Source organism: Nomascus leucogenys, chromosome 8 (assembly GCF_006542625.1).
Source record: "Nomascus leucogenys isolate Asia chromosome 8, Asia_NLE_v1, whole genome shotgun sequence".
Classification (NCBI taxonomy): Eukaryota; Metazoa; Chordata; class Mammalia; order Primates; family Hylobatidae; genus Nomascus; species Nomascus leucogenys.
The window spans coordinates 34,899,386-34,924,707 of NC_044388.1; the positions used below are offsets into that span (position 1 = coordinate 34,899,386).

A 25,322-nucleotide genomic window follows, 5' to 3' on the forward strand; every position below is an offset into this window, starting at 1 on the left:
CATAAGAACACCACTAGGGCTCCCCAGAGTAGCCTGAAAGCCACCAATTAGTCAACTCTTTTTTTTTAAAGCTATCACCTACAGGAAGAATAGTCAACTCTCTTTACATTACTCATTATTTTCTTACAATCCCAATGATCTGCAGTACTATGTCCAAAAACAATCTGAGTAAGCCAGGCGCGGTGGCTCACACCTGTAATCCCAGCACTTTGGGAGGCTGAGGCAGGTGGAACACCTGAGGTCAGGAGTTCGAGACCAGCCTGGCCAACATAGTGAAACCCCATCTCTACTAAAAATACAAAAAGTTAGCTGGGCTTGGTGACAGGAGCCTGTAACCCCAGCTACTCAGGAGGCTGAGGCAGGAGAATTGCTTGAACCCGGGAGGTGGAGGTTGCAGTGAGCTGAGATCATGCCACTGCACTCCAGCCTGGTGACAGAGCAAGACTCTGTCTCAAAAAAAAGGAAAAAAAAAGGCAACAAACTACATTGTCTTTTACTCCGTATCCTTCTACTAAGGAGAAATGGGGTAAGGATTTAGTGGAATATACATAAAGTAAAGCTGTGTTTCTTCTATCAGTTAAAATTTCTACTGTTTTACTGATGAAAAGAGGATAGTTCTATTACGCAATAGTCTTAATAAGGGTTTGTTTTAAATTGGTTCCTATTGGTTGGTGAAAAGTAACTGCAGTTTTAAATGGCAAAAATCATTAAACACATAAGATATAAAACTGGGGCTTTGAGGTTATGAAGCTTAACTAAGTGTAACCATGCAATCTCTGATGGGTTGGGAGCCTTGGAGATTTAATTATTTTCTTCAAAAGCTATTTTTTGGCAGAGGCTTCCACACCATTTCTAAATTACTTTTTGAAAACATTTACCAAAAGACTAAGGTATGACTACCACATAAAATTATTGTTTAGGGAGACAGACCTTCTGCATGAACTTTCCCCTTTGGGAAAAAGGGTTTAAAAAAACAAAAAGTAACATTTATTTGTGCCTAGGCTAATAGAATGAGACTAAACCCCTTGTTTGTTTTTATTCTTTTTAAGATTGAAACAGACTATTACAACAATATTTGAGATTCCACAGAGAACTGCATGCTTTTGTTATTAAAAGTCTTTTGTTGAAAAATTTGACCTTTACCTCTTATGAACTGAATACAGAGGTTTAAAGCATTTTTGCCAGCACAGTCATTCACAACAACCTTCTAGATGCTTATTTTCTAACTTTTCCTATAGAAGGTAATATTCACTTACCAGAAGGCCATCACCACCACTGAATGATTCAAAGCTTCAGAGCCCAAAAGTGATCAGAACTCACAAATTAGCATAATTAGTCCAAAGTTTGATTTAAATGTTTGAAGAACAGCAAACATCAAATAATATAATACCAAATAGAATATCATAGTCTCTATGAGGTAATAACTCATCAGCTACAACCACTTAAGACTGAAATTTTTTGTACTTAGTTTCTATTAGTACGACACCTTCATTCTTAATGCTTCTTAGGGCATCACAGGTTTTAGAAATTAATGTATTTTTAGCATTCCACAGTAATGATCACTTTCAAAAACTGCAATATATATCTGCATGTTACACTGACATACAACACGTAAGTATTTTGTCACACATCAACTTTTAGCCTCAAATAATAGAATACAAAAAGCTATACGGGACAAAACACCACAGAACTTTTGAATATCCCCTTTTCCCAATTGTTAACAGGTAGCGCTTTTTCTAAAGAGAAAGTGACGAAAAATCCAACATTTCTGCATCCAATGTTTGACTCCAACTTTCTACTTTATCGTCTCCTGGTACCACCATATCCTAGAATGAGAGGGGTAAAATTTACATTAGTTTTTAAAAATGCATTAGAATTGCTTGTAAAATTACAAGTCATACATGTTTATTGTTAGCAAATGAATGAGATAGGAGGAAAGGAAAGAGTGAGCCACTACGTGGAACTGGGCTGAGCAGGACAGTGCATCGCCTCCCACAGCAACTTTCCCAATCATTGAGCTTACTACACTCACACATGGTTGCTGGGAATGACAGGACCCCAAAAAAGAGGATACATTCTATAGTGGAGCCACCATGGTACAGGTAATACTCAAAGTCTAAGCCAAAAAGACAGAGGCCAGTGGCGCATAAGCCATGCCCTGCTACCTCTCACAACTCCAGTGGTAAGAGACGTAATATGGGGAGGGTTATGGACTTTAGATGGTTAAGCATTAAGACACTGTGTACACACACATAGGCTACCGGATGACAAGTCTTCCTATCTAGAAAGTCTCTCAATTATTTTCAGGTTTACATTATTTGGTTTTTATGATTTTCTTTCATATAATTCCCATACATTTCTAGTTCATAGTCATGATTTTTTGCAAGTCTTCTTTCCATCGAGAATGAATTTTTTTCTGTCTTGATGTCTTACCTAGCCGTATATATATTTATTTTTATTTTTTATTTTTTTTATTTTGAGACAGAGTTTTGCTCTTGTTGCCCAGGCTGGAGTCTAATGGCGCAATCTTGGCTCACTGCAACCTCTGCCTCCCGGGTTCAAGCAATTCTCCTGCCTCAGCCTCCCAAATAGCTGGGATTACAGGCATGTGCCACTACACCCAGCTAATTTTTGTATTTTTAGCAGAGACGGAGTTTCACCATGTTGGGCAGGCTGGTCTCGAACTCCTGACCTCAGGTGATCCACCCATCTCGGCTTCCCAAAGTGCTGGGATTACAGGTGTGAGCCACCGTGCCTGGCCTTACCTAGTCATATTTTTATGTATTCTCCCAACTTCTTTTTTTCTCCCCAGAAGTACCCACTATCTCATACTGTAACACCATAGATTAGTTTTGCCTGTTTTTGCATGTGTATTTTATAAAATGTAACTGCTATCATCATAGTGTATATATTCTTTTGTGTCTGGCTTCTTTATATTTGGTAGATCTATCCATGTTATTGCACACAACTGCTTATTTTCTTAGTTGCACAGTAACCCACTGCAATACAGCAAACATAACTCAGTTTATTCATCCATTTTACTGCTAATGGATACGTGGGCTGTTTCCAGTTTTGGGCAATTATGAATAGGGATGCTATGAACAGTCTGTGCTTATCTGCCAGCATACAAGTGTATGCATTTCTGTGGCAATGTATCTGACAGCAAAACTGCTCTGTCCTAGGTATGCATAGGTTCAATTTTAGGAGGCAGTACCAGTTTTTTTAATTGAATGTATCAATGTATATCCAAACCAGCATTATGAGAATTCTACTCACATTTTAAAACATATTTAAATATATTTTTCTATCAATTTCAAGAATTAATCATTGTTCTGTAACTTCCTTCTCCTGAAAGACAAATCTACTCCAGAGCAATCTCTCATGGCCTCCTTATCCAGCAGCTCCCATTTTCTGCCATTTAGGCTTGATGTTTAATCCAGTTATTCCTTTGTTTTTTTATATCTTTGCTTTTTACAAAATATCCTCTGAGCATTCCAATAAACATTATAATCATATTTTTGAAAATTAAAGTATACCTCAATATCTTTTTTGAATGCTATTGAATTTTAATTTTAAGCTTCTACTTAGAAAAGTCTAGTTTAGAACTTAAAGGATCTCTAGAGATCACAAAATTAAATATATGTGGAAGCTAGCATCCAGTAAGGTTCAAGTTAAAACCTTGGTCTATGGTAGAGCTAAGCCTAAATCAAATCCCTGTTTGATTTTTAAAGAATGTTTAGAAGTGGGATCTCAGTTAATTGTGCTATTAATATTTTTGGTAGGTACACCAAATAAAACCATGGCTGCTAAATAGATAATCATCTTCTAAAGTTCCCAAACTATTTCTGTACTTTACTCCTAGGTAAAGGGAACTTGTATTTTTTGCTCTTACCTGATGCAGTTCTGGTTTTCGTGTCTAAGTTTGAACATGCCGAATAGCCGGCCAAGCCTCCACGAAGGGGTGAGTAAGCCCTATTCCATGTGCCAGGGTAGGAGGGAGGATAGGACGGGTAGTACCACGAGTCTGAGAAGGGTGTTGCAGCTCTTTAAAGGGATAAAAGTAGGTTAGGCATTTTTTCTTGTGGCTGTAATTTTTAAATACCTTCCTGTTCCTAAACTGTCAGAAAAAAGAATCTTTATCAAGTATTTTTTCCTGAATGTTCTGGTATATCAGAGTTAACATGAAATAAAAACCGTTTCATATTTCTGCCGTTATTATCGTCATTGCTATAGGGGAAAAATGACGGGGAGTCAATGCTCTTTCTGCATTTGCACTCAAATAAAATCTAAACTTAAACTACCATTAATACTTCATATTCCAAAATCTGGCCCCAAGCTCTTTCCAGCCTTACTTTTATCATTCTCCTGCCAAACCAGACTAACTGTTCCCCAAATGCTGTATTCTTTCCTGCCTTCTTATTTTCTCAGATGTCAACTAAACAGTCTTTTTCTTATCTCATAATATCTATGAGGGTGAAATAGGAAGAAACACAATGAAAGAAAATTACACAATAGTAATCAAAACACATATAGTGTACCTTCCCCCTTCCCAGAGAATCTTATTTAATAGGCTAATGTCACCACAATTTATTTTCCTTAGTAAAACTAAATGCAGTTAAACTGTAAGCAAAACAAGCCTCTTGAATTAAAGAGCAAGTGAGATCAATGCAAAAAGCTTACCTATTGCTGCCAAACAAATATCCTAGTATTCCACCAGTTCCCAAGCCAGTCCAGAACCCTGGTCCTGAATTTTCATATCCTTGTTGTCCTGTAAAAGCACTGCCAAAACCAGAAGTTGCACCATGGCCAGTATTCTGCGGTCCTTAAAATAAAAATGATTTATTATGTATTGTCACTTAAACATGACAGTCGACAAAAGCAAAGATAATACAACATTTCAATTATTTCATCTGTACTGAATTATTAATAATATTCAGGCATCAAGTTATTAACAAGTTGTATTCAAAAAAGTATTTGTAAAATACTGGTTTATAATGAAGGAGAGCATTTCCCACAGATATGGGAGGAGAGGGATAGATTTTGGGACTGGGGAGGGTCTTGCTATAAAATGACATCTGCCCTGCTCAATCGGTTACTAGAAAATCACCCCACTTTTCAGGGTTACTTTCTCTCTGCAGTACAAACTCTAAGTGGAGTCTCTAAGAGCTCCATATGAGAGCTGTGCCTCAGTCTCTAACCGAGGAATCCAAGGAGAGGCAGCCAGATATTTATTTGTGTCAGTTGGGAAATCAGATCTCAAAGGGACCCAAAAAGTATCTTCTGCTCAGAGGAAGTTTTAACTGATGTATACATATATATAAGAAAGTGTGCTACTCTTACACGTATGGCACAACAAATTTGTACATATGTACCTATCCATGTAACCACCACCCACACCAATAACCATTTCTGGCACCCCAGAAGGCTCCCTCATGACAACTCCTAATAGATTCCCATCTATGTCAGAGATCAGCACTACTTTAACTTCTCTTACCATACTTTAATTCTGTCCATTCATGAACTTTTTCTAAACAGGATCACAAAGTATGTATTCTGTGTCTGGCACATCATTATGTCTATGGGAGTCAATCCTACCATTGCATTATCAGTTTTTTTCTTAACTCATGTGTCTTCCACCGTGTGAAAAATTTACACAGTCCCATTCTAATGTTTATGGATATTCCACCTCCATTTTTTGGCAGTTATAAATAAAACTGCTATGAACATTCCTGTGCATCTTTCTTGGTGCACCATGCATTCACTTCTCCCAGGTATTTATGTAGGAATAGAATTGGGTATGCATATGTTTGGGTTGTTTTACCATTTTAACTCCTACCAGCAAAGTATGAAAGTTCCAGTCACTCTACATCCTTGCCCATACTTGGTACTCTGTCTTTTTAATGTTAGCCATTATGGTGGTTATGGAGATTAAAAATAATCTCCCTGTGGTTTTCATCAGCATTTCTCTGAAGACTAATGATGCTAAGCACCTTTTCTTATTTCTATTGACCATGTAAATCGTGGGTTGGGACCCCAGTACTGGTCCATAGCCTGTTAGGAACTGAGCCACACAGCAGGAGGTGAGCAGCAGGCAAGCGACTGAAGCTTCATCTCTATTTAAAGCCACTCCCCCATCACTTGCATTACTACCTGAGCTCGGCCTCCTGTCAGATCAGCAGCAGCATTAGATTCTCATAGGAGCACAAACCCTACTGTGAACTGCACATGCGAGGGATCTAGGTTGCATGCTCCTTATGAGAATCTAATGCCTGATGATCTGTCACTGTGTCCCATCACCCCCAGATGGGACCATCCAGTTGCAGGCAAACAAGCTCAGGGCTCCCTCTGATTCTACATTACATGAGTTGTTAATTATTTCATTATATATTACAATGTAATAACAACATAAAGTACACAATAAATGTAATATGCTTGAATCATCCCAAAACCTTCTCTCCCCGCCCCACCCCACCCCAACCCCCCTAGTCCGTGGAAAAATTGTCTTCCACAAAACTGGTCCCTGGTGCCAAAAAGGCTGGGGACTGGTGAAGTAGATGTCTTCTCTTATTATAAAATGGCCATTCAAGTCCTCTTTGGAGGGCTTGTCTGACTGTTGCTCAGATTTACAGGAGTTCATTTTATGTTCTAGACACATATATATGCCGGAAATATGTTTTATAAATTTTTCCCAGTCTGTAGCTTGCCTTTTCACTCTCCTAATAGTGCCTTTTGATGATTAGATGTTCTTAATTTAAATAAAGTCTAATTTATCCATGTTTTCTTTTATGGCTAGTACTTTTTATGTTCTGTTTAAGAAATCTTTACCTATCCTAAGGTCATAACAAATATTCTCCTATGTTTTATTCTGGAAACTTAATTGTTTTACCTTTTACGTTCAGATTTATAATACTTAAAGAATTAATTTTTATGTATAGTGTGAGACAGGGGTAAGGGCAAATGATTATTAGCAAAGTTGATCAAGTTTCTCTGATTAAGAGCACTTATAATTTAATCAGGCATTTTTTTTTTTTTTTTTGAGACAGGGTCTCACTCTGTCACTCAGCCTGGAGTGCAGTGGCGCGATCTCTGCTCACTGCAACGTCCACCTCCTGGGTTCAAGTGATTCTCAGGCCTCAGTCTCCCAAGCAGCTGGAATTACAGGTGCCCGCCACAACACCCGGCTAATTTTTGTATTTTTAGTAAGAGACGGCGTTTTACCATCTTGGCCAGGCTGGTCTCAAACTCCCAACCTCAAGTGATCTGCCCACCCCGGCCTCCCAAAGTGCTGGGATTACAGGCGTGAGCCACCGCGCCCGGCCAATCAGGCATTAACATAGCAACACAATATACCTTGGGAGAGAGCTGAACAGAAGAGGTAAAAGAAGTTGAAAGTGAAAAACAAAATGAGAAGACAAACCTCCTTTGGTCTCCCAATGCAACGATTTTCTATTTCAGAACCAAGCACAGGATGCACTAACCTCACACCCGCCCTATTTATGGCCACTGCGAGGGAAATATACCTGTGAACTCAGACTTAAAGCCTGGGGGAGGAGGTCCTGCTGAGTTGGTGAATCTCTGGTAACGGTGGGAAAATGGAGGATACTCAGAGTACGGTGGAGGAGAATACTGCCCGTCACTCAGGAACAGCTTATAGACTACAAAGGCGATCCCAAGGAGCACCACGATGGTAATCAATCCACTCATGTTACAGGAATCCGCCGAGTACCACTTATAATAATAATCAGAGAAAGAGGCAAAGCCGTGCTGCTTTCCAGACTCCTTCAGTTTCTGCAGGCCAAGTTCCGTATAATCTAAATTGTACTCCAAGCCACAAGAACCTCTTAGTACATACTGGTCTTCAGAGGACTCATAGCCTTCACAGCTCACCACAGTTTTTCCAAATTTGTATGCAATATCTAAGTCCGTCTTACATTCCCACTGTGAAGAAAAATAAAAAGAGACTATTAGAAACAAACATTTTTTCATTTAATATATGTTACTTGGAGGCCGGGCGCGGTGGCTCACACCTGTAATCTCAGCACTTTGGGAGGCCAAGGAGGGTGGATCACGCGGTCAAGAGTTCGAGACCCGCCTGGCCAAGATGGTGAAACCCCATCTCTACCAAAAATACAAAAATTAGCCAGGCGCAGTGGCAGGCGCCTATAATCCCAGCTACTAAGGAGGCTGAGGCAGGAGAATCACTTGAACCCGGGAGGCGGAGGTTGCAGTGAGCTGAGATCGTGCCACTGCACTCTAGCCTGGGCAACAGAGCAAGACACCGTCTCAAAAAAAAAGAAAAATGTTACTTGGGCTATATATCCGTCATAAAATTGCAAAATGATCCGCAAAATTCACAACGGTTAAGTATTCATGTCTAAGGGAGGGAAAATGAGGGGCTTCAAAGATAATGGTGGGCTCGATAGTGGGTATATGGGTATTCATTTTATTACTATGCTTTATTCTTTACATATACATGTTATATATCCATCTGAACATATTAAGTATTCTACAATTTATAAAATTTAAGCAAACTGCCAAAATGTCAACTTTTTGCCACTGTTGTTTAAGATGCTTTCTTTAAAAATACAGATTTCTTAAAAGATGTTAAGGCTCAAAACAGCATCATATATGAATGTCTGGTAGCTACACAAGGCAACAGAGATATTACATAACCTTCAGAGAAAAAAACTTTCCTACATAAATTTTATAAAACCATGGACTAACTTTCCAGGGTCCAATTCTATGTAATTCTCTTGTATTTTTTAAATATATTTAGAAAAATGCAAAAAGAACCCAGGCTAGCCCCAAAAATGCCCACCTTAAAAAAATATATGCCGAAGTTTGGTCTACATTCTATATTTTGTGGTGAAAAAGCAATATGCTTCTTTAACTCTTAAGATACACGCTAAAAGCTGGGCGTGGTGGTTCATGCTTGTAATCCCAGCACTTTGGGAGGCCAAGGTGGGTGGATCACCTGAGGTCAGGAGTTCAAGAACAGCTTGGCCAAAATGGCAAAACCCCATCTCTACTAAAAATACAAAAATGAGGTGGGCATGGTGGTGGGCGCATGGTGGTGGGCGCCTGTAATCCCAGCTACTTCAAAAATAGAGGCTGAGGCAGGAGAATGACTTGAACCCAGAGGCAGAGGTTGCAGTGAGCCAAGATCATGTCACTGTACTCCAGACTGGGCGACAGAGGGAGACTCCGTCTCAAAAAAATAAGAAAAAGATACAAGCTAAAGTAGATTTAATTGGTTTTGTTGCCCTTCTGCAAATTTTTGTACAAATTATTTTCCTCTGTCAAGTTCAGACACACTATTTTACTTCATTTATAACAGCCTTATTGAAATATAATTCACACATACCATACAATTCACCCATTTCAATGGTTTTAGTATATTCACAGTTGTGCTACTGTCACCACAATCAATTTTAGAATATTTTCATCACCCCAAAGAAATCTTGTACCTATTAGCAGTCACTCTCCATTCTCCCCCCACACACCTCCCAACCAACTTTCTGTCTATATGGATTTCCCTAACTGGACAGTTCACAGGAATGTAATAATAAAATATGTGGTCTTTTGTGACTGGCTTCTTTCACTTAGCATAACATTTTCAAGATTCATCCACGTTGTAGCATGTATTGGTATTTCACTTTTTTATGGCTAAATAATATTTATTTGCATGGATATACCACCTTTTATTTATCATTCATTAGTAATGGACATTTGAATTGTTTCTACTTTTTGGCTATTATGAATAATGCTGCTATGTACATTTGTATGCAAGTTTTTGTGTGGACATGTGTTTTCAATTCTCTTGGGTGTATATACCTTGGAGTGGAATGACTGAGGCATACATGGTAACTCTACATTTAAACTTTTGAGGAACTGCCAATTTTCCAAAGCAGCTGGACCATTTTACATTCCCAACAGCAGTGTATAAGGGTTCCAATTTCTCGACATCCTCACCAGCCTTGTTATCTTTTTTATTATAGCCTTCCTACTGAGTGTGAAGTGGTATCTTACTGTGGCTTTGATTTGCATTTCTCTGATGGCTAATAATAAGGAACATTTTTCATGTGCTTATTTGTTACTTATATATCTTCCTTGTAGAAATGTCTATTCAGATGCTCTGCCATTTTTAACTTGGTTGTTTTCTTACTGAGTTGTAAGAGTTATTTTATATTCTAAATACAAGTCCCTCACCAATTATGATTTGCTAAGCTTCCTCCCATTCTGTAGGTTGTCTTTTCACTTTCTTGATGATGCCCTTTGATGGTCAAAAGTTTTTCATTTGGATAAGATGCAGTTTTTCTTTTGTTGCTGTTACTACACTGTTTTTAAAGTAATTTTATTTGGAGGAAGATTTGTAAGTTTGTTGATTTAGGTAAATATAACAAGCTAAACTTGTATTGGTATTTCATGTTAACTACCACTTCCTTAACTGTGCATACTACAAGTAGCTTCTAAGTGCTGTATTTAAATTTCATCTCTTGGAATAGAAGGAGTTTCTAAATGGCCTCTCTCCTGCTACTAAACATAAGCCAATGTATGATATGCTCAACACTCGTTTGCTCATGCTATTCCCTTCTCTAGCCTTTCCTCTCTAAAAATGTTATCATTCCTTCCTAACACAACACAAATTCCTCATCCTTTAAGTCCCAATGACTCCAACCAGACGTGACTTTATAATGTTGTGTTGGGACCTACAGGTAATCTGAGTGCCTGTCTTATCTCTTCTACTAGTAAGAGAGTTTCTTCATTCTACCTTATTCATTTTTGTATATTGCAATTAATACATGTTTAATGAATGACATCACCGTTACTGCCTTTTTTTCCCATCAAGACTCTAGAAGTCGTAAGTAAAGTGGGAGTAAGACTTCCGCTATAACCCAGAGAATTCTATGATTCAACTTAGCAGTACTGGGGGAAAATATTGTGAAGTAAGTATCACCCAGTACACATCAACTTCCTCTCTGAACTGCAAAGACCATGCATAAAGGTTGTATCAAACAAGACATGGAGAGGGGAAATCGTTAACACAAGTTTCTTGCCTTGTGACCAGTCGTCTTAAATCCCTTTTGAAAGCAGTCAGAATACAAAGTAGAAATATGTAACTAGTGATTTAAACTGAATTCATTTAATAAAATCTATATCTAAAGCATATTCAGTTTTGGAACTTCAAGGAGATGGTCTGCTCATATACAAAACACCAGCGTCCCAAAGGCAATAAATGAAACCTGCTGAAATGCTTCCATTCAAAAGTAACCACCCTCAGTTCTAAGACAATTTTAAAATCAAGTGCTAGAAGCACAATAGAGATATATGAACCCCTACTATTTACGATCTATAATTCCTAATTATCTTAACTTTGTCTTAAGGGTAGGTTGGTATTCTTTGAGGAATGACAGGAAAATGACAACCATAAGAGATCCCCTATCCCTCACCCTCAAGTATATAAAAAGTTGTGAAAATTTACAAATATCTTAGAAGGAGGTCACGGTACAAAAACTAAAATGAGTATTTTCAGGCTTTAAAATCAGTTCATTTCTTTTGGAGTCCATTTCTTCCACAGGAAGAGTGATTTACTTACATATTTTAGGCTGATCTGAGATTTCTGTAGGTGCTCCCTCAAAATACTGAATAATGTCCCAATAAACAATTTACTGAATAAAAACCCCATTTAGACAGCCATCACTGTAGTGGATATTACCTGTACATCATACCCATCCCAGCCTTTGTTCTGACACTGTATGACTTTTGGGGTATAAGAATCACAACCAGCTGTGCCTCCAACACATTTCAACTGTGGGATGGGATCCAGCCTGCGGGAGGTGGTATAGCGGTCATAGTGGAGGGTAAGAGCCTTTACATCCCGCAGCAACATTCTGTCTGAAACAGCAAGAAAACAGAGGAACAGAAAGTAAGTATCGTGCCAGAGAAAGAAAGGTTCATCCTAATGAAACTCTCGTCGTAGGAAATGCCTTTCTTGCCTTCTGAGGATGGCTAAGAGAGGATGAATCTATTTCTCAAAGCTATCCCAACAACATTCAGGCCTTCTGAGCAAAATTCAGAAGGTCACACTTTTAAGATCTCCCTGCATTTCAGGCCAGATGCTTCTACAGCACAAGTTGTACATCATTTTTGCTAAATCAAAAGAACAAAAAGTTCATTAACCTGAAACACTGTACTACTGTGTAATAATAATAGTGGTTAATTAAAATGGCAAGAATACAAGCATGTTCCTGAAGCACATTTAATGCTTTAAATGTCCATCAACAGATGAAGAGATTAACATATTCTGACCTATTACACTGGAATATTACATAGCAGTTAAAATGAGTGAACTAGAATTTATGTATCAAACTAGATAGAAGGCAAAAACATTTTAAACAAAATACAAGTTGCAGAATGTTTTGTATGATAGCTTTACATAAACCTTTAAAAAAGGCAAAACAGTACTACATAATGTCTATATACGTATATAATAACAACATGAAAACATGTATGGGAAGGATTTAACACCAAATTCAAATAAGTAGCTAGTCTAGGGAGAGAGAAAGGAAAGAGATTTTAGCTCTATTCCTAATGTTTTATTACTGGGAGCGGGGGATTTGTAGCAAATATTGCAAAATGTAAAGATTCAATAAAACTGGGTGATGACTACATGTAGGTTCATTGTACACTTCTGTATGTTTAAATACTTTAGGTATTTCACAATTTTAAAAATCAAAACTATTTAAACTATTTCACAAACTAAAAAATTTAAAACATACTGACAAGAGACTTTGAAAGGAGGAGTCAAAACAATAAAATTATGTCTGGCATTCATGTGCAAAAATGAATTTCTAGGTTGGGTGTGGTGGCTCACATCTGTAATCTCAGCACTTTGGGAGGCTGAGGCAGGTGGATCACCTGACGTGAGGAGTTTGAGACCAGCCTGGCCAACACGGCAAAACCCCATCTCTACTAAATATACAAAATTAGCCAGGAGTGGTGGCACATGCCTGTAATCCCAGCTACTTGGGAGGCTGAGGCGGGAGAATCGCTTGAACCTGGGAGGAAGAGGTTGCAGTGAACCAAGATCACACCATTGCACTCCAGCCTAGGCAACAAGAATGAAACTCCATCTCAAAAAAAAAAATGAATTTCTATGCATTATTGGAAAATAAGGACAAAGTCTTCCTATTTATCATGTTGTGGATTATTGATGGAAGATGCTGTGGATTGGCTCAGTCAACATCCACTTCACCCTCAGACAGGTGTGCCTTCCTGCAAAGCAAAAGGAATCCCAAAACCTCTTGCAGCTATAGTTGCCAAAAGCAATTTCAGTTCTGCTAACCAGAGGGACTCGAGCAAAATCTGGAAAGCAGACCCTAGACTTATACAGTGCTCTGTCCTTCAGCTAGTAAACACAGGCATGGAGACCATGAGTTTTCAAACTGATAGTATCCTCTAATCAGCTTCCTGGCTGTCGTGAAGCTTGACATGAGCAATCTATTTTTCAATGTGGCAGATGTAATAGGCATCGCTTTCTACCATTTTGTGAGTACCCAATTCCCTATATTCACCCTGTCAAATTAGCAGAATTTGCAGCCTCCGAAAATTCTACTAAAACTATAATAAATACATTGTTTTGATGATGTGAATGACTGTGGTCAGGTAAAACCAAAGAGATGACAGCAGAATTTTGGAAGGAGAAAGCAAATGGACTAGTGGTAGATGACTAGACCTAAGTGAAAGACAAATGCCAGAACAGCAAAGGGGGGAAACTGAGAATCAACCTGATGTACGTAACAGAATCCCTAAAAAAAAAACGGGAAATGGCAGCTCTGGAATGGGAGATGCCTGGAATACACACTACAGGGTGAAAGCTACTTGAGAGGAAGCCATATCCCCAGATCCTCTCCCCAACTCCACACTGTTCTAACTCCCTCTTCCCCACTAAGGAAACTGTCTGGAGATGTATTCTCTGGAGAGGATAAAACTGAAGGGATTTGCATTGGGCATCATCTGGCATAGTAAAGGGCATGGGTACAAAAACAACCAAACAGGGAACTCAAGTGACTGTGTGCACTCTGACTGCTAAAAGCACAGTTCTCCTTCCCCACATGGTGCACAAAATGCTAAAAGCCATCCCCTTGTCCTCTGTGGGAGACTAGATGACTATTCCCTTGGTAATCTAACCAAGAAGAAGTACCTAAATACACTGACATCAGGAACTTCCTCCAAAAAAGAGCAACCTAGGTCACCCTGTTGTGAAGTTCAAAATCAAAAGTGCAACTGCACACTGATGGCTTCCAATGAGCTTTTTGGTTTCCCAGAGTTAACCATAAGCAGGGAGCCAAGGATTACTAAAAATATGAGCAAAGTCCCTGCTATGGTTTGAATGTGTCCCCCAAAGTTCACATGTTGGAAACTTAATCCCCAATGCAACAGTGTTGAAAGATGGAATCTTTAAGAGGGCTCTGACCTCATGAATAGATTAATGCTGTTCTTGCAGGACTGCGTTATCGCAGGAGTGGACTCCTGATAAAAGGATGAGTTAGGCCCCTTTCCCCTCTCTCACTCTCTCCCCTTTCTGCCTTCCACCATGGGATGACACAGCAAGAAGGCCCTCACCAGATGCCAGCACCTTAATATTGAACTTCTCAGCCTCCAGAACTGTGAGAAATGAATTTAGTTTTTTAATAAATTTCTTAGTCTGTGGTATTGTGTTATAGTAACATTAAACAGACAAAACAGCTCCTAACATGAAATATAGCAACCAGGACAGAACAACAACAAAAGGAAGCAGGAGGCAAAAAGAGACGATGCAGAAGAAGAAAACTTTTTTAAAAACACTCTAATCTCAGGGAGATAAAAGAAAAAGACTGCATTAATAAAACAATCGTTTTTAAAAGGAATACTCAGAGAAAAAACAAGAGCTTTTGGAAGTTAAAAACAGGACAGCCAAGATTAAAAACAACAGAACTGCCAGGTGCAGTGGCTCATGCCTGTAATCCCAGCACTTTGGGAGGCCAAGGCAGGCAGATCACTTGAGCCCAAGAGTTTAAGACCAGCCTAAGCAACACGGCAAAACCCTGTATCTACAAAAAAATTATAACATTAGCCAGGTGTGGTGGCACACACCTGCAGTCCCAGCTACTTAGAAGGCTGAGGTGGGAGAATCACCTGAGCCTGGGGAGGTCGAGGCTGCAGTGAGCCATGCACTCCAGCCTGGGTGATAGAGTGAGACCCTGTCACAAAACATAAATACATACATACATACATACATACATACAACAGAACTGTTAGAAGAAAATCTTCCAGAAAGTAGAGAAAAAGAGGCCGGGCGTGGTGGCTCATGCCTGTAATCCTTGCACTTTGGGAGGCCGAGGCAGGCAGATCACGAGGTCAAGAGATCAAGACCATCCTGGCGAACATGGTGAAACCCCGGCTCTACTAAAAATACAAAAATTAGCTGGGCGTGGTGGCGCGTGCCTGTAGTCCCAGCTACTCAGAGGGCTGAGGCAGGAGAATTGCTTAAACCCAGGAGACAGAGGTTGCAGTGAGCCGAGATTATGCCACTGCACTCCAGCCTGGCGACAGAGCAACGCTCCATCTGAAAAAAAAAAAAAAAAAAGGAAAAAGAAAAAAGAAAGTAGAGTAAAAAGACATAAAGGAGAGAAAGGCCGGGCACGGTGGCTCACGCGTGTAATCCCAGCACTTTGGGTGGCCGAGGCGGGTGGATCCCAAGGTCAGGAGTTTGAGACCAGTCTGGCCAATATGGTGAAACCCCGTCTCTACTAAAAATACAAAAATTAGCCAGGCATGGTGGCAGGCACTTGTAATCCCAGCTACTCAGGAAGTTGAGGCAGGAGAATTGCTTGAACCCGGGAAGCAGAGGTTGCAGTGAGCCAAGATGGTGCCACTGCACTCCAGCCTGGGAGACAGAGCTAGACTCCGTTTCAAAAAAAAAAAAAGAAAGAAAAGAAAAAAGATAGTAGGAGGGGGAAAAAAAAAAAGAGAATTACCAGTTCAGGACCAGTTCAGAAAGTCCAAAAATCCAACAAGGGTTTCAGAAAGAATGAAGAAGGAAATCTGATTAGACAAACTCCAGGCTGTAATTCAAGAAAAGTTCCCACACTGAAGGACTTGAGTTGTCATACTGAAAGGGCCCAACAAATACCCAGGCCTGAGAAACAGACCACACAAAGGCACACAAAAAGTAAATTTTAGAACACTGAAGACAAAAAAAGATTCTACAAAATGCCAGAAGAATAGGGAGAAAACAAGCCATATAGAAAAGACTTAGAAAAGCTTCAGATATCTCAACAGGATAGAAAAAGAAAACGGAGAAATGTATTCAAAAACTCTAAAGGAAAAAGTCTGGCTGGGTTTGCCAACCATCGCTTTGCTAATGGTGGAAAAAACTGATGTTACAACATCTCCTATGATGTATTTCCCACAAGTACTTAATATGAATCTAATCAATCTAATAAACTTAAGGTCAATACCCTATCTATATAAATATATATATATATATACACAAAGAGACCTAAATATACTTCCAACCAGGAACCCGATAGGGTTTTTTGGGGAAAGAAATTATGTTAAAGGTCCTGTGGACAATTTTTTTTTTTTTAAAAGAACACATAGCTTACCAGATAGTAAAGGTTACTACAAAATTATTATCATCGGCCAGGCACGGTGGCACACACCTGTAACCCCAGCACTTTGGGAGGGCAGATCACCTGAGGTCAGGAGTTCGAGATCAGCCTGGCCAACATGGTGAAACCCCATCTCTACTAATAATACAAAAATTAGCTGGACGTGGTGGCACATGCCTGTAGTCCCAGCTACTTGGGAGGCTGAGGCAGGAGAATCACTTGAATCCAGGAGGCGGAGGTTGCAGTGAGCCGATATTGCTGCCACTGCACTCCAGCCTGGGCAACAAGAGTGAAACTCCATCTCAAAAAAAAAAAAAAAAAAAAAGCCGGGCACAGTGGCTCACGCCTGTAATCCCAGCACTTTGGGAGGCCAAGGCAGACAGATCACGAGGTCAGGAGATCGAGACCATCCTGGCTAACATGGTGAAACCCCGTCTCTACTAAAAATACAAAAAAATTAGCCGGGCGTGGTGGCAGACGCCTGCAGTCCCAGCTGCTTGGGAGGCTGAGGCAGGAGAATGGCGTGAACCCAGGAGGCGGAGCTTGCAGTGAGCCGAGATCATGCCACTGCACTCCAGCCTGGGAGACAGAGCGAGACTCCACTTCAAAAAAAAAAAAAAAAGATTATAATTAAAATAGTAGGGAATTGGAACAGAGACAAGGAAATTGTGAAACAAAAGAAAGATCAGAAATAAATCGAGATACATGTGGGAATTCAGTAAGATGAAGTGGTCTTTTTAATTTAGTGGATAAAAGATGTCTTCTTTAATAAATAGCACTGGCATAATTGACTATGCAGCCACAAGAAAATCCACCTAAAGCTATATAAAAATTTAATTCCACATGGGCTACAGATCTAAAATTTCCAAGAACTATATTAAAATAAACTATGCTACATTAAACACAAACTACTACCTCCTCATACATAAAAAATAAGACAATGAAAATGTTCAATGGTTTAGAAAAATCAGACTATTAATAAACTAAATAACAGAAATAATAAATTGAATTTATTGTAACAGAGTTGCAATAATGCAAAGAACACTGAACTAAGTTGGTGTCACTAACTGGCTGTGTCTTTGGCCAAGGCACTTAATTTACCTGTGTAGAAGTTTCCTCACCTACAAAATTAAAATAATATCAACCTGGAAATTTGTTGTGAAGCTTAGATATAATTTATTATCTGACAGAGTACTTGAAGCATAACAGGTGATCAGGTATGATAAATATTACTGAAAGTTTTAAGATGGAATAGCATTACCATAATCCTATAGCATCTTTCTTCCCTAGAGATTCTTAAGGTCCAAGAACAAAATTCTAATACCCACACCCCACTAGTTACATCAGTCAAGGGACACAGGAGCTCCCTAAACTCCAGACTCATAAATCAAAATCCACGGCAGGTCTCAAACAAGATAAACAAAACCAAACTCCCCTAAACCTGATCATCCCACATTCTTCCACATCTCAGGAAATGGTTAACTCCATGTTTCTAGTTGCTCAAGACAAAAACCTTGGATTTCTCATCTTCTCTCCTCTCACTCCTACATCTAATCCTTCAGAAGAGCATGTTAGCTCCACCTTCAAAACAGGTGACAAGAGAATCCAGCTACTCTAACCAACTCTCCACTGCTCCTCCCCTGGGCCAAGCGGTCACCACTCTAAGAACTTACTGTACAATATTAAAATAGATAGCAATATATATTAATTCACTGGTTTCCCTGCTTCCCTCCTACCCTCTTCGGTCTGTTTTCCACAGAGCAGCCCAAATGAGCCTTTAAAGATGTAAGTAATTTCAGGTTATTTACTCCTCCTCCCCACTTCAGGTTTCCAGTCAAATGTCACCCTAACAGTGACTTCCCTGACCAATGTACGTTTTTTAAGTCTCCACTTCTGCCCGCACACTATGTCCTCCTTACCCTGTTTATCATACACGGTGCATACCAATTTTCACAATATAGCATGCTATTTACATGTTTATCTGTTTATTTCTCCCCAATAGAGGTAAAGTCCTTGGAGGCAAGACACTGTTTTGTTCACTGCTATATTCCCAACACCCGGAAGAGTAACTTAATATAAGATTACATTCAATAAGGAATTTTGAAAATTCATTGGTAATCTCTTTAGAATGGTGCTATTTTTTTTTCCAGACAAATTACTGCTCAATGTGAGCTAAAGTAACGCATCCAACTCAAACAAAAGATAAATTAGGCAGCTGATTAATGCTTTAGCAAAGGACTTAATAAAGAGTATGTCAATAAAGTATCTTCATAAAAAAGTTCCTCAAAGTGCTGGGTGCGGTGGCTCATGCCTGTAATCCCAGCACTTTGCGAGTTCAAGGCGGGCGGATCACCTGAGGTTGGGAGTTCAAGACCAGCCTGACCAACATGGAGAAACCCTGTCTCTACTAAAAATACAAAATGTGCCGGGCATGCTGGTGCATGCCTGTAATCCCAGCTACTCGGGAGGCTGAGGCAGGAAAATCACTTGAACCCAGGAGGCAGAGGTTGCTGTGAGCGGAGATCGCGCCATTGCACTCTAGCCTGGGCGACAAGAGCGAAACTGTCTCAAAAACAAAACAAAACAAAAAAGTTCCTCAAAGTAAACTTTGAAGTAGAATTTACATAAAACAGTTGAGTTTACTCTGCAAAATATTGTGGTGCTTTGTGTTCCAGAACAATAGTTTTACAGCGTAGATAAACCAGGAAGTGGTTCATCTTTAATTTAAATTTCGCTCTTCTTTTATAGTTTTTATAGTTCTTCTCACTCTTCAACCGTAAACTTGTTTTATTAAATTTATTTACGAACTGATTCAAAGTTCAACAAATTAAAGTTTCATTCTAGGTTTTCAATTGTAATTCTGATCAAGTCTCCCACTCATACACAACTTTCTAGAAATACAAAAGAAAATTGTACAGACATTTAAATACAACTTGGCTTTTTATTTTTTGGTAATAAAACGTCCACACCAAATGACTACTCAACGTGATGTGCTTGCAAATAGCACCTTCTCTCTCATTTCAGCATGTAAGAATAAAATAGGCTATTACAGAAATAAACCTGTTGCTTAAATTCGACAATGTAGGCATTTCCAATCATCAAATCACAAAGGCAATATGCTTTCCATGCCATCTTTACTCCGCAAACCAAAAATGATCGTTTGTTTTTTTTTTTAACAGAATTCCAATGTAACAGCATGCGTCATTTATCACACGGAAAAAGTCGAAATCTGTATCTAAGTATATAGACATATACGTATTAATTGCACGGAATATTACTGATCCCATGAAAATTCTTTAGACAATTTTAATACCGTACTGACATAAAAGAACCTCTTTCCTGGAACCCAATTATCATGTACCATCACCAAAAAAAAAAAAAGAGAAAATTATTTTTTAAATTCTTCTCTACGGTGAAAGCCAATGGGAAGAGCTGGTGCCGCGCGATGTATTTCACTGCAATCGTCCGGTAAGAGGCAGCGGTTCTCATAAAAACGCGGTGGCTCACGCCTGTAATCCCAGCACTTTGGGAGGACGAGGAGGGTGGATCACGAGGTCAGGAGGTCGAGACCAGCCTGGCCAACATAGTGAAACCCCGTCTCTACTAAAAATACAAAAAATTAGCCAGACATGGTGGCGGGCACCTGTAATTCCAGCTACTGGTGAGACCGAGGCAGGAGAATCTCTTGAACCCGGGAGACGGAGGTTGCAGTGAGCCGAGATCACGTCATTGCAGTCCAGCCGGGGCGACAGTGTGAGACTCCGACTCAAAAAAAAAAAAAAAAAAGAGTGCAACCTGCGAGGTCTACAGCCCTGTCCGCTAAGGGTGACTCAGAGACTGCCAGTGGCAGGCAATGGCCGGCGATAGCAACAGGCAGCCATGACAACAGCCGGCCACGATGACATCAGGCAGCCATGACAACAAAGCAGATGCGCAGGTGAGTGTCCAGCTCTCCAGTCATCCTCAGGGATGAGAAAGACGACAGTGGGCAAATTTCGGGAGTCCGGGGCAGGGAGAAAGGAGACGTTAGGGATCCCCAGCCGTCCCGCCGCGCCCACTCGAGCCGTCCCTACCCGCCTCCCAAGACGCCTGGGAAGAGCAGTGGAACCAGGGAGGGCACGAACAGCGAAGAGGGCAGACATGGGGAATCCGCGCACCCAGGCTCCGGGGAGACGGCGCACGGAAACGCAGGGGAGCCTGCACCGGCTGACGGCGGCGGAAAAGGGCGAGCGAAGCGCCTGAGGGCCCCGACAGCACTCACCAGGGTCGTTCCAGCCCAAGGCAGGGCCCGCGGTCAGCAGAAACAAATGCAGGCCGAGAAGCAAGCAGTGCCCGGCCGCTCCCGGCCCGCAGGCTGCGGCCATGGCGCTCGACGAAGATGGCGCTGGGCTGCCAGACGCCTGCGGGCCGAACCTGGGTGCGGTAGCGCGCGCGACGCTACGCAGCTACACCGCCACCTTTGGCGGCGGCGAAGGGACGGCCCGACTGCAGAGCCGCAGCCGCAGCCGCAAAGGATCAGTGCGCCAACCCTACGTCACTGACGCTGCGGCCGTGGGGCGCCGTGAGTGGCCGCCGTGGGCCCCCGCCCCTGGAGCACAGCGCGGCTTGGGGCGGGGCAAGGCGGTGTGGGTGGGACCAAGGGCCAAGCGAGGCACGGCTGGAGGCGGGTTCAAGGCGGGGCGCCGCGGTGTGGGCGGGGCCGAGGGTGGTGCGCAGCTTTGTTGTGTCTGGTCTGAGATTCGGGAAGCTTCTGTGCGTAGGCGCTGCAGTTTGAGAGACTGAAAACGTCACGATGCGAAATCTAAGAAATGTAGTCAAATTATGTATTATTAAAACCTCAATAACTGTACCAAGGGAAGTTCTGTGCTTTATTCAGCTCTGTGTGTTCAGCACTTAGCATAGCGCCTGGCACATGGTCAGTGTTCTATGACTGGTTGCTAAATACAGAAAAGATTCAAGCGAAAGGTAGCATGGAAATATATTGTCTGATTTCAAGGCTCAGAACCTTTACATGGTTCTTTGCGCATGGAGGCTGGAAGACTGTGTAAAATGTCAGGAGGAGAAAATACCGTCTGAATTAAGAACCAGCCAGAGAAAACAGTTCTCTGAACTTCCGAGGTCTGGCAGGCCTGGGTTTCTTTCATTCATTCACTCATTCATTCAATGAATATATGTTGAACACCTAATGCGCACCAGGCACTGTTTTAGGCATGGAGGGTACAGACAAGATCCCTGTACTCATTGAAATAGAATAGGACAAGCAACATACCAATTAAACAACAAAGATAATAGGTAATGATAGGTAATAACATTGATTTAAAAATAGGGTGATATAATGGAGTCTGGGGACACAACTTCAGGGAGGGCCTTGCTGAGGAAGTGGTTTTTGAAGCTTGGGACCTGAATGATGAGAAAGAACTAGCCGTACAAAGATCAGGGGACTCATCTTCCCATCCGGGGAACAGTGGATGCAAAAGCCCTAACTTTGTGTTTTGAGGAAGAGTCATTCCGTCAGATCCTACAAAGAGTTCAGTCCCACAGGACGGCCCCAACTTCAGACGTCAATCACAATTCTCAGGTTGTGACCTGTGCTTCCGACTAACCAGCTATAAAATAGGGTTTCCGGGCCGGGCGTGGTGGCTCATGCCTGTAATCCCAGCATTTTGGGAGGCCAAGGCAGGTGAATCGCCTGAGGTCAGGACTTCAAGACCAGCCTGGCCAGCATGGCAAAACCCCAGCTCTACTAAAAATAGGAAAAATAGCGGGGCGTGGTGGTGCACACCTGTAATCCCAGCTATTTGGGAGGCTGAGGCAAAAGAATCGCTTGAACCTGAGAGGCAGAAGTTGCAGTGAGCCAAGATTGCCCCACTGCACCTGGGCCACGGAGAGAGACTCCCTCTCAACAAATAAATTGAGGTTTTCATGACCCCCCCCCGTCTCGAGTTCCATAATTTGCTAGAACGGCTTACAGAACTCAAAAAAACACTTTACGTTTACCAGATTATTATATTGAGCACCTATTAGTACCTAACAGTACCTACTAGGCACTGTTATCAGTATTGGGGATACAGCAGTGAATAAAACAAAATTTGGGGGACAAGAGAGGCAAACAAGGCCATAACTGAAGCAAAGTAAGTTAGGGGAAGAGTGGAATAAGAGGTGGCAGAGCAGTGGGGCCGCGGCATGGAACCAACCAATGGTGGGACCAAGGACTGAAATAGAAATAATAGAGAATCCTATTCTCAATATATGTTAAGTTTGAGGTGACTATTAGGCATCCAGGTAGACGTGTCAAATAAATAGATATACTGTAAAAGTCTGAAGTTCAAAACTAAGATAAATTTGGTAGTTATGTTGTAAATATAAAGATAGCATTTAATGTCATGATGCTATTGTTTGAATGTGTCCCCCAAAGCTCATGTGTTGGAAACTTAATCCCCAATGCAATAGTGTTGAGAGGGGGGACTCTTAAGGGGTGATTAGGTTATGAGGGCAGAGCTCTTAATGCTATTATCACAGGAGTGGGTTAGTTATTGGAGAGTGGGTTCCAGATAAAAGGGATGAGTTCAGCTCCCTTTCTCTTTTGCCTACCACCGTGAAATGACACAGCAGGAAGCTCCCCACCAGATGCAGGCCCCTGGACCTAGGATTTCCCAGCCTCCAGAACCATAAGAAATAAATCTCTATTCTTTATAAATTTCCCAGTCTCAGGTATTCTGGTATAGCAACACAAAATGAACTAAGACATGTGAGAAAAGACACAGTAACATAAGAGAATTGAGATACCACAAAAGAGGAGGCCCAGGCTATGAGAACACTAACATTTGAATCTTGAGCAGAAGAAGATTCCAGAAAGAATGTGAGAAGTAACCTCTGGTGAAGGAGGAAGAACTAGGAGAATAGGATATGGTAATTGAGAGAAAGAAAGAATGGTCAACAGTGTCCATTGTTGCTGAAAGCTTGAAGCAAAATTTGGTCTCTGAATTTTGCAATGTAGAAATCACTAATTACCTTAACAAGAGAATGTTTGTTATTTTAGATTCCCACCATGCACCATGTACAGTTCTGGACAGTCGTGAACAAAAGATGAAAGGTTGTTATAATAAACATTCTAGTGGGAGAGATAGCCAACAAATCACGTCATTTCAAATAAGTAAGTGCTTTGGGCCAGGCACGGTGGCTCACACCTGTAATCGCAGCACTCTGGGAAGCCGAGGCTCAGGATCACTTGAGAGCAGGAGTTTGAGGCCAATCTGGGCAACATAGTAAGGCCCTCATCTCCACAAAAAATTGTTTTTAAAAAATTAGCCAGATGTGGCCAGGCACGGTGGCTCATGCCTGTAATCCCAGCACTTTGGGAGGCCGAGATAGGCAGATCATGAGGTCAGGAAATCGAGACCATCTTGGCTAACACAGTGAAACCCCGTCTCTACTAAAAATACAAAAAATTAGCCGCGCATGGTGGCGGGCACCTAAGTCCCAGCTACTTGGGAAGCTGAGGCAGGAGAATGGCGTGAACCCGAGAGGCGGAGCTTGCAGTGAGCCAAGATCACGCCACTGCACTCCAGCCTGGGCAACAGAGTGAGACTCCGTCTCAAAAAAAAAAAAAAATAGCCAGATGTGGTGGCATGTGCCTGTAGTCCCAGCCACTCAAGAGGCTGAGGTGGGAGGATCACTTGAGCCCTGGAGGTTGAGGCTGCAGCGAGCCATGATTGCATCACTGCACTCCAGCCTGGGCAACAGCAAGACTCTATCTCAAATAATAATAAGTACCTTGAAGAAGAAAACAGAGCAATATGACAGGTAGTGCTATAACAAGTAGGATGACCCAGAAAGATTCTCTGAGAAATTACCATTTGAGCTGAGAGCTAAATGATGAGGCTGTAAAAGGAAAAAACAAACTGTTTTCTCCTTTCTACTGGCACACAACACAGAGCAATTCCGTGACCAGAAGGGGGGCTGGGGGAATATTTCCCTACACACCAACCAACGCTAAAGGACATCAATGCAATGTCCTATAACTCAAGTTAAGGGCCCAGTTTCCCACAAGACTGCCCCAATTCAGACTTCAGTCCAGGAAAATATTTTATGTTTACCAGTTTATTGTAAAGGATGTTATAAAGGATACAGATGAACAGCCAGATGAAGAGATGAATAGGGCAAAGATAAGAAGGCCATGGGGCTTCCATGCCCTCGCTGGGCACCCCACCCTCCCAGCACCTCCCTGTATTCAGCAACCTAGAAGCTCATGAAATCTTGTTGTCTAAGAGTTTGTATACAGCTTAATCTCCAGCAACCCCCCTCCCACCTCTCCTGTCAGTTGGTGGGCGGGCTGAAAGTTCCAACCCTCTAACACTCTAATCACATGGTCTTTCTGGTGACTGACTTTCTGGTGTCTGTAAACAATACAATATAACAACTATTTACATAGTATTTACATTGTATTAGGTATTATAAATAATTTAGAGATTATTTAAAGTATACAGGAGGGGCTGGGTGCGGTGGCTAACACCTGTAATCCCAGCACTTTTGGAGGCCCGAGGTGGGTGTATTGCTTGAGCTCAGGAGTTCGAGACCAGCCTGGGCAACGTAGGAAGACCTTGTCACTACAAAAAAAAAAAAAAATTAGCCAAGCATAGTGGTGCATGCCTGTGGTCCCAGTTACTC

The 25,322-nt window shown here is 41.3% G+C and overlaps 1 protein-coding gene across 2 annotated transcripts; it reads right to left on the minus strand.

Annotated features, from left to right (window-relative positions):
* Positions 1-1,021: 1,021 nt before the first annotated feature.
* Positions 1,022-21,498, minus strand: SARAF (store-operated calcium entry associated regulatory factor). 2 transcript variants are annotated; one of them, XM_030817056.1, is made up of 6 exons: positions 20,917-21,498; positions 11,717-11,895; positions 7,521-7,938; positions 4,681-4,822; positions 3,893-4,044; positions 1,022-1,826 (listed from the first exon to the last, which is right to left on the minus strand). In XM_030817056.1, the coding sequence occupies exons 1-6, from the start codon at positions 21,017-21,019 to the stop codon at positions 1,801-1,803; spliced, it is 1,020 nt and encodes a 339-aa protein (XP_030672916.1). In that variant the 5' UTR covers positions 21,020-21,498; the 3' UTR covers positions 1,022-1,800. The 2 variants fall into 2 exon arrangements, with proteins under 2 accessions (XP_030672916.1, XP_030672917.1); XM_030817057.1 differs by having other exon boundaries at positions 11,717-11,891; positions 20,917-21,194.
* Between the last annotated feature and the right edge of the window lie 3,824 nt (positions 21,499-25,322).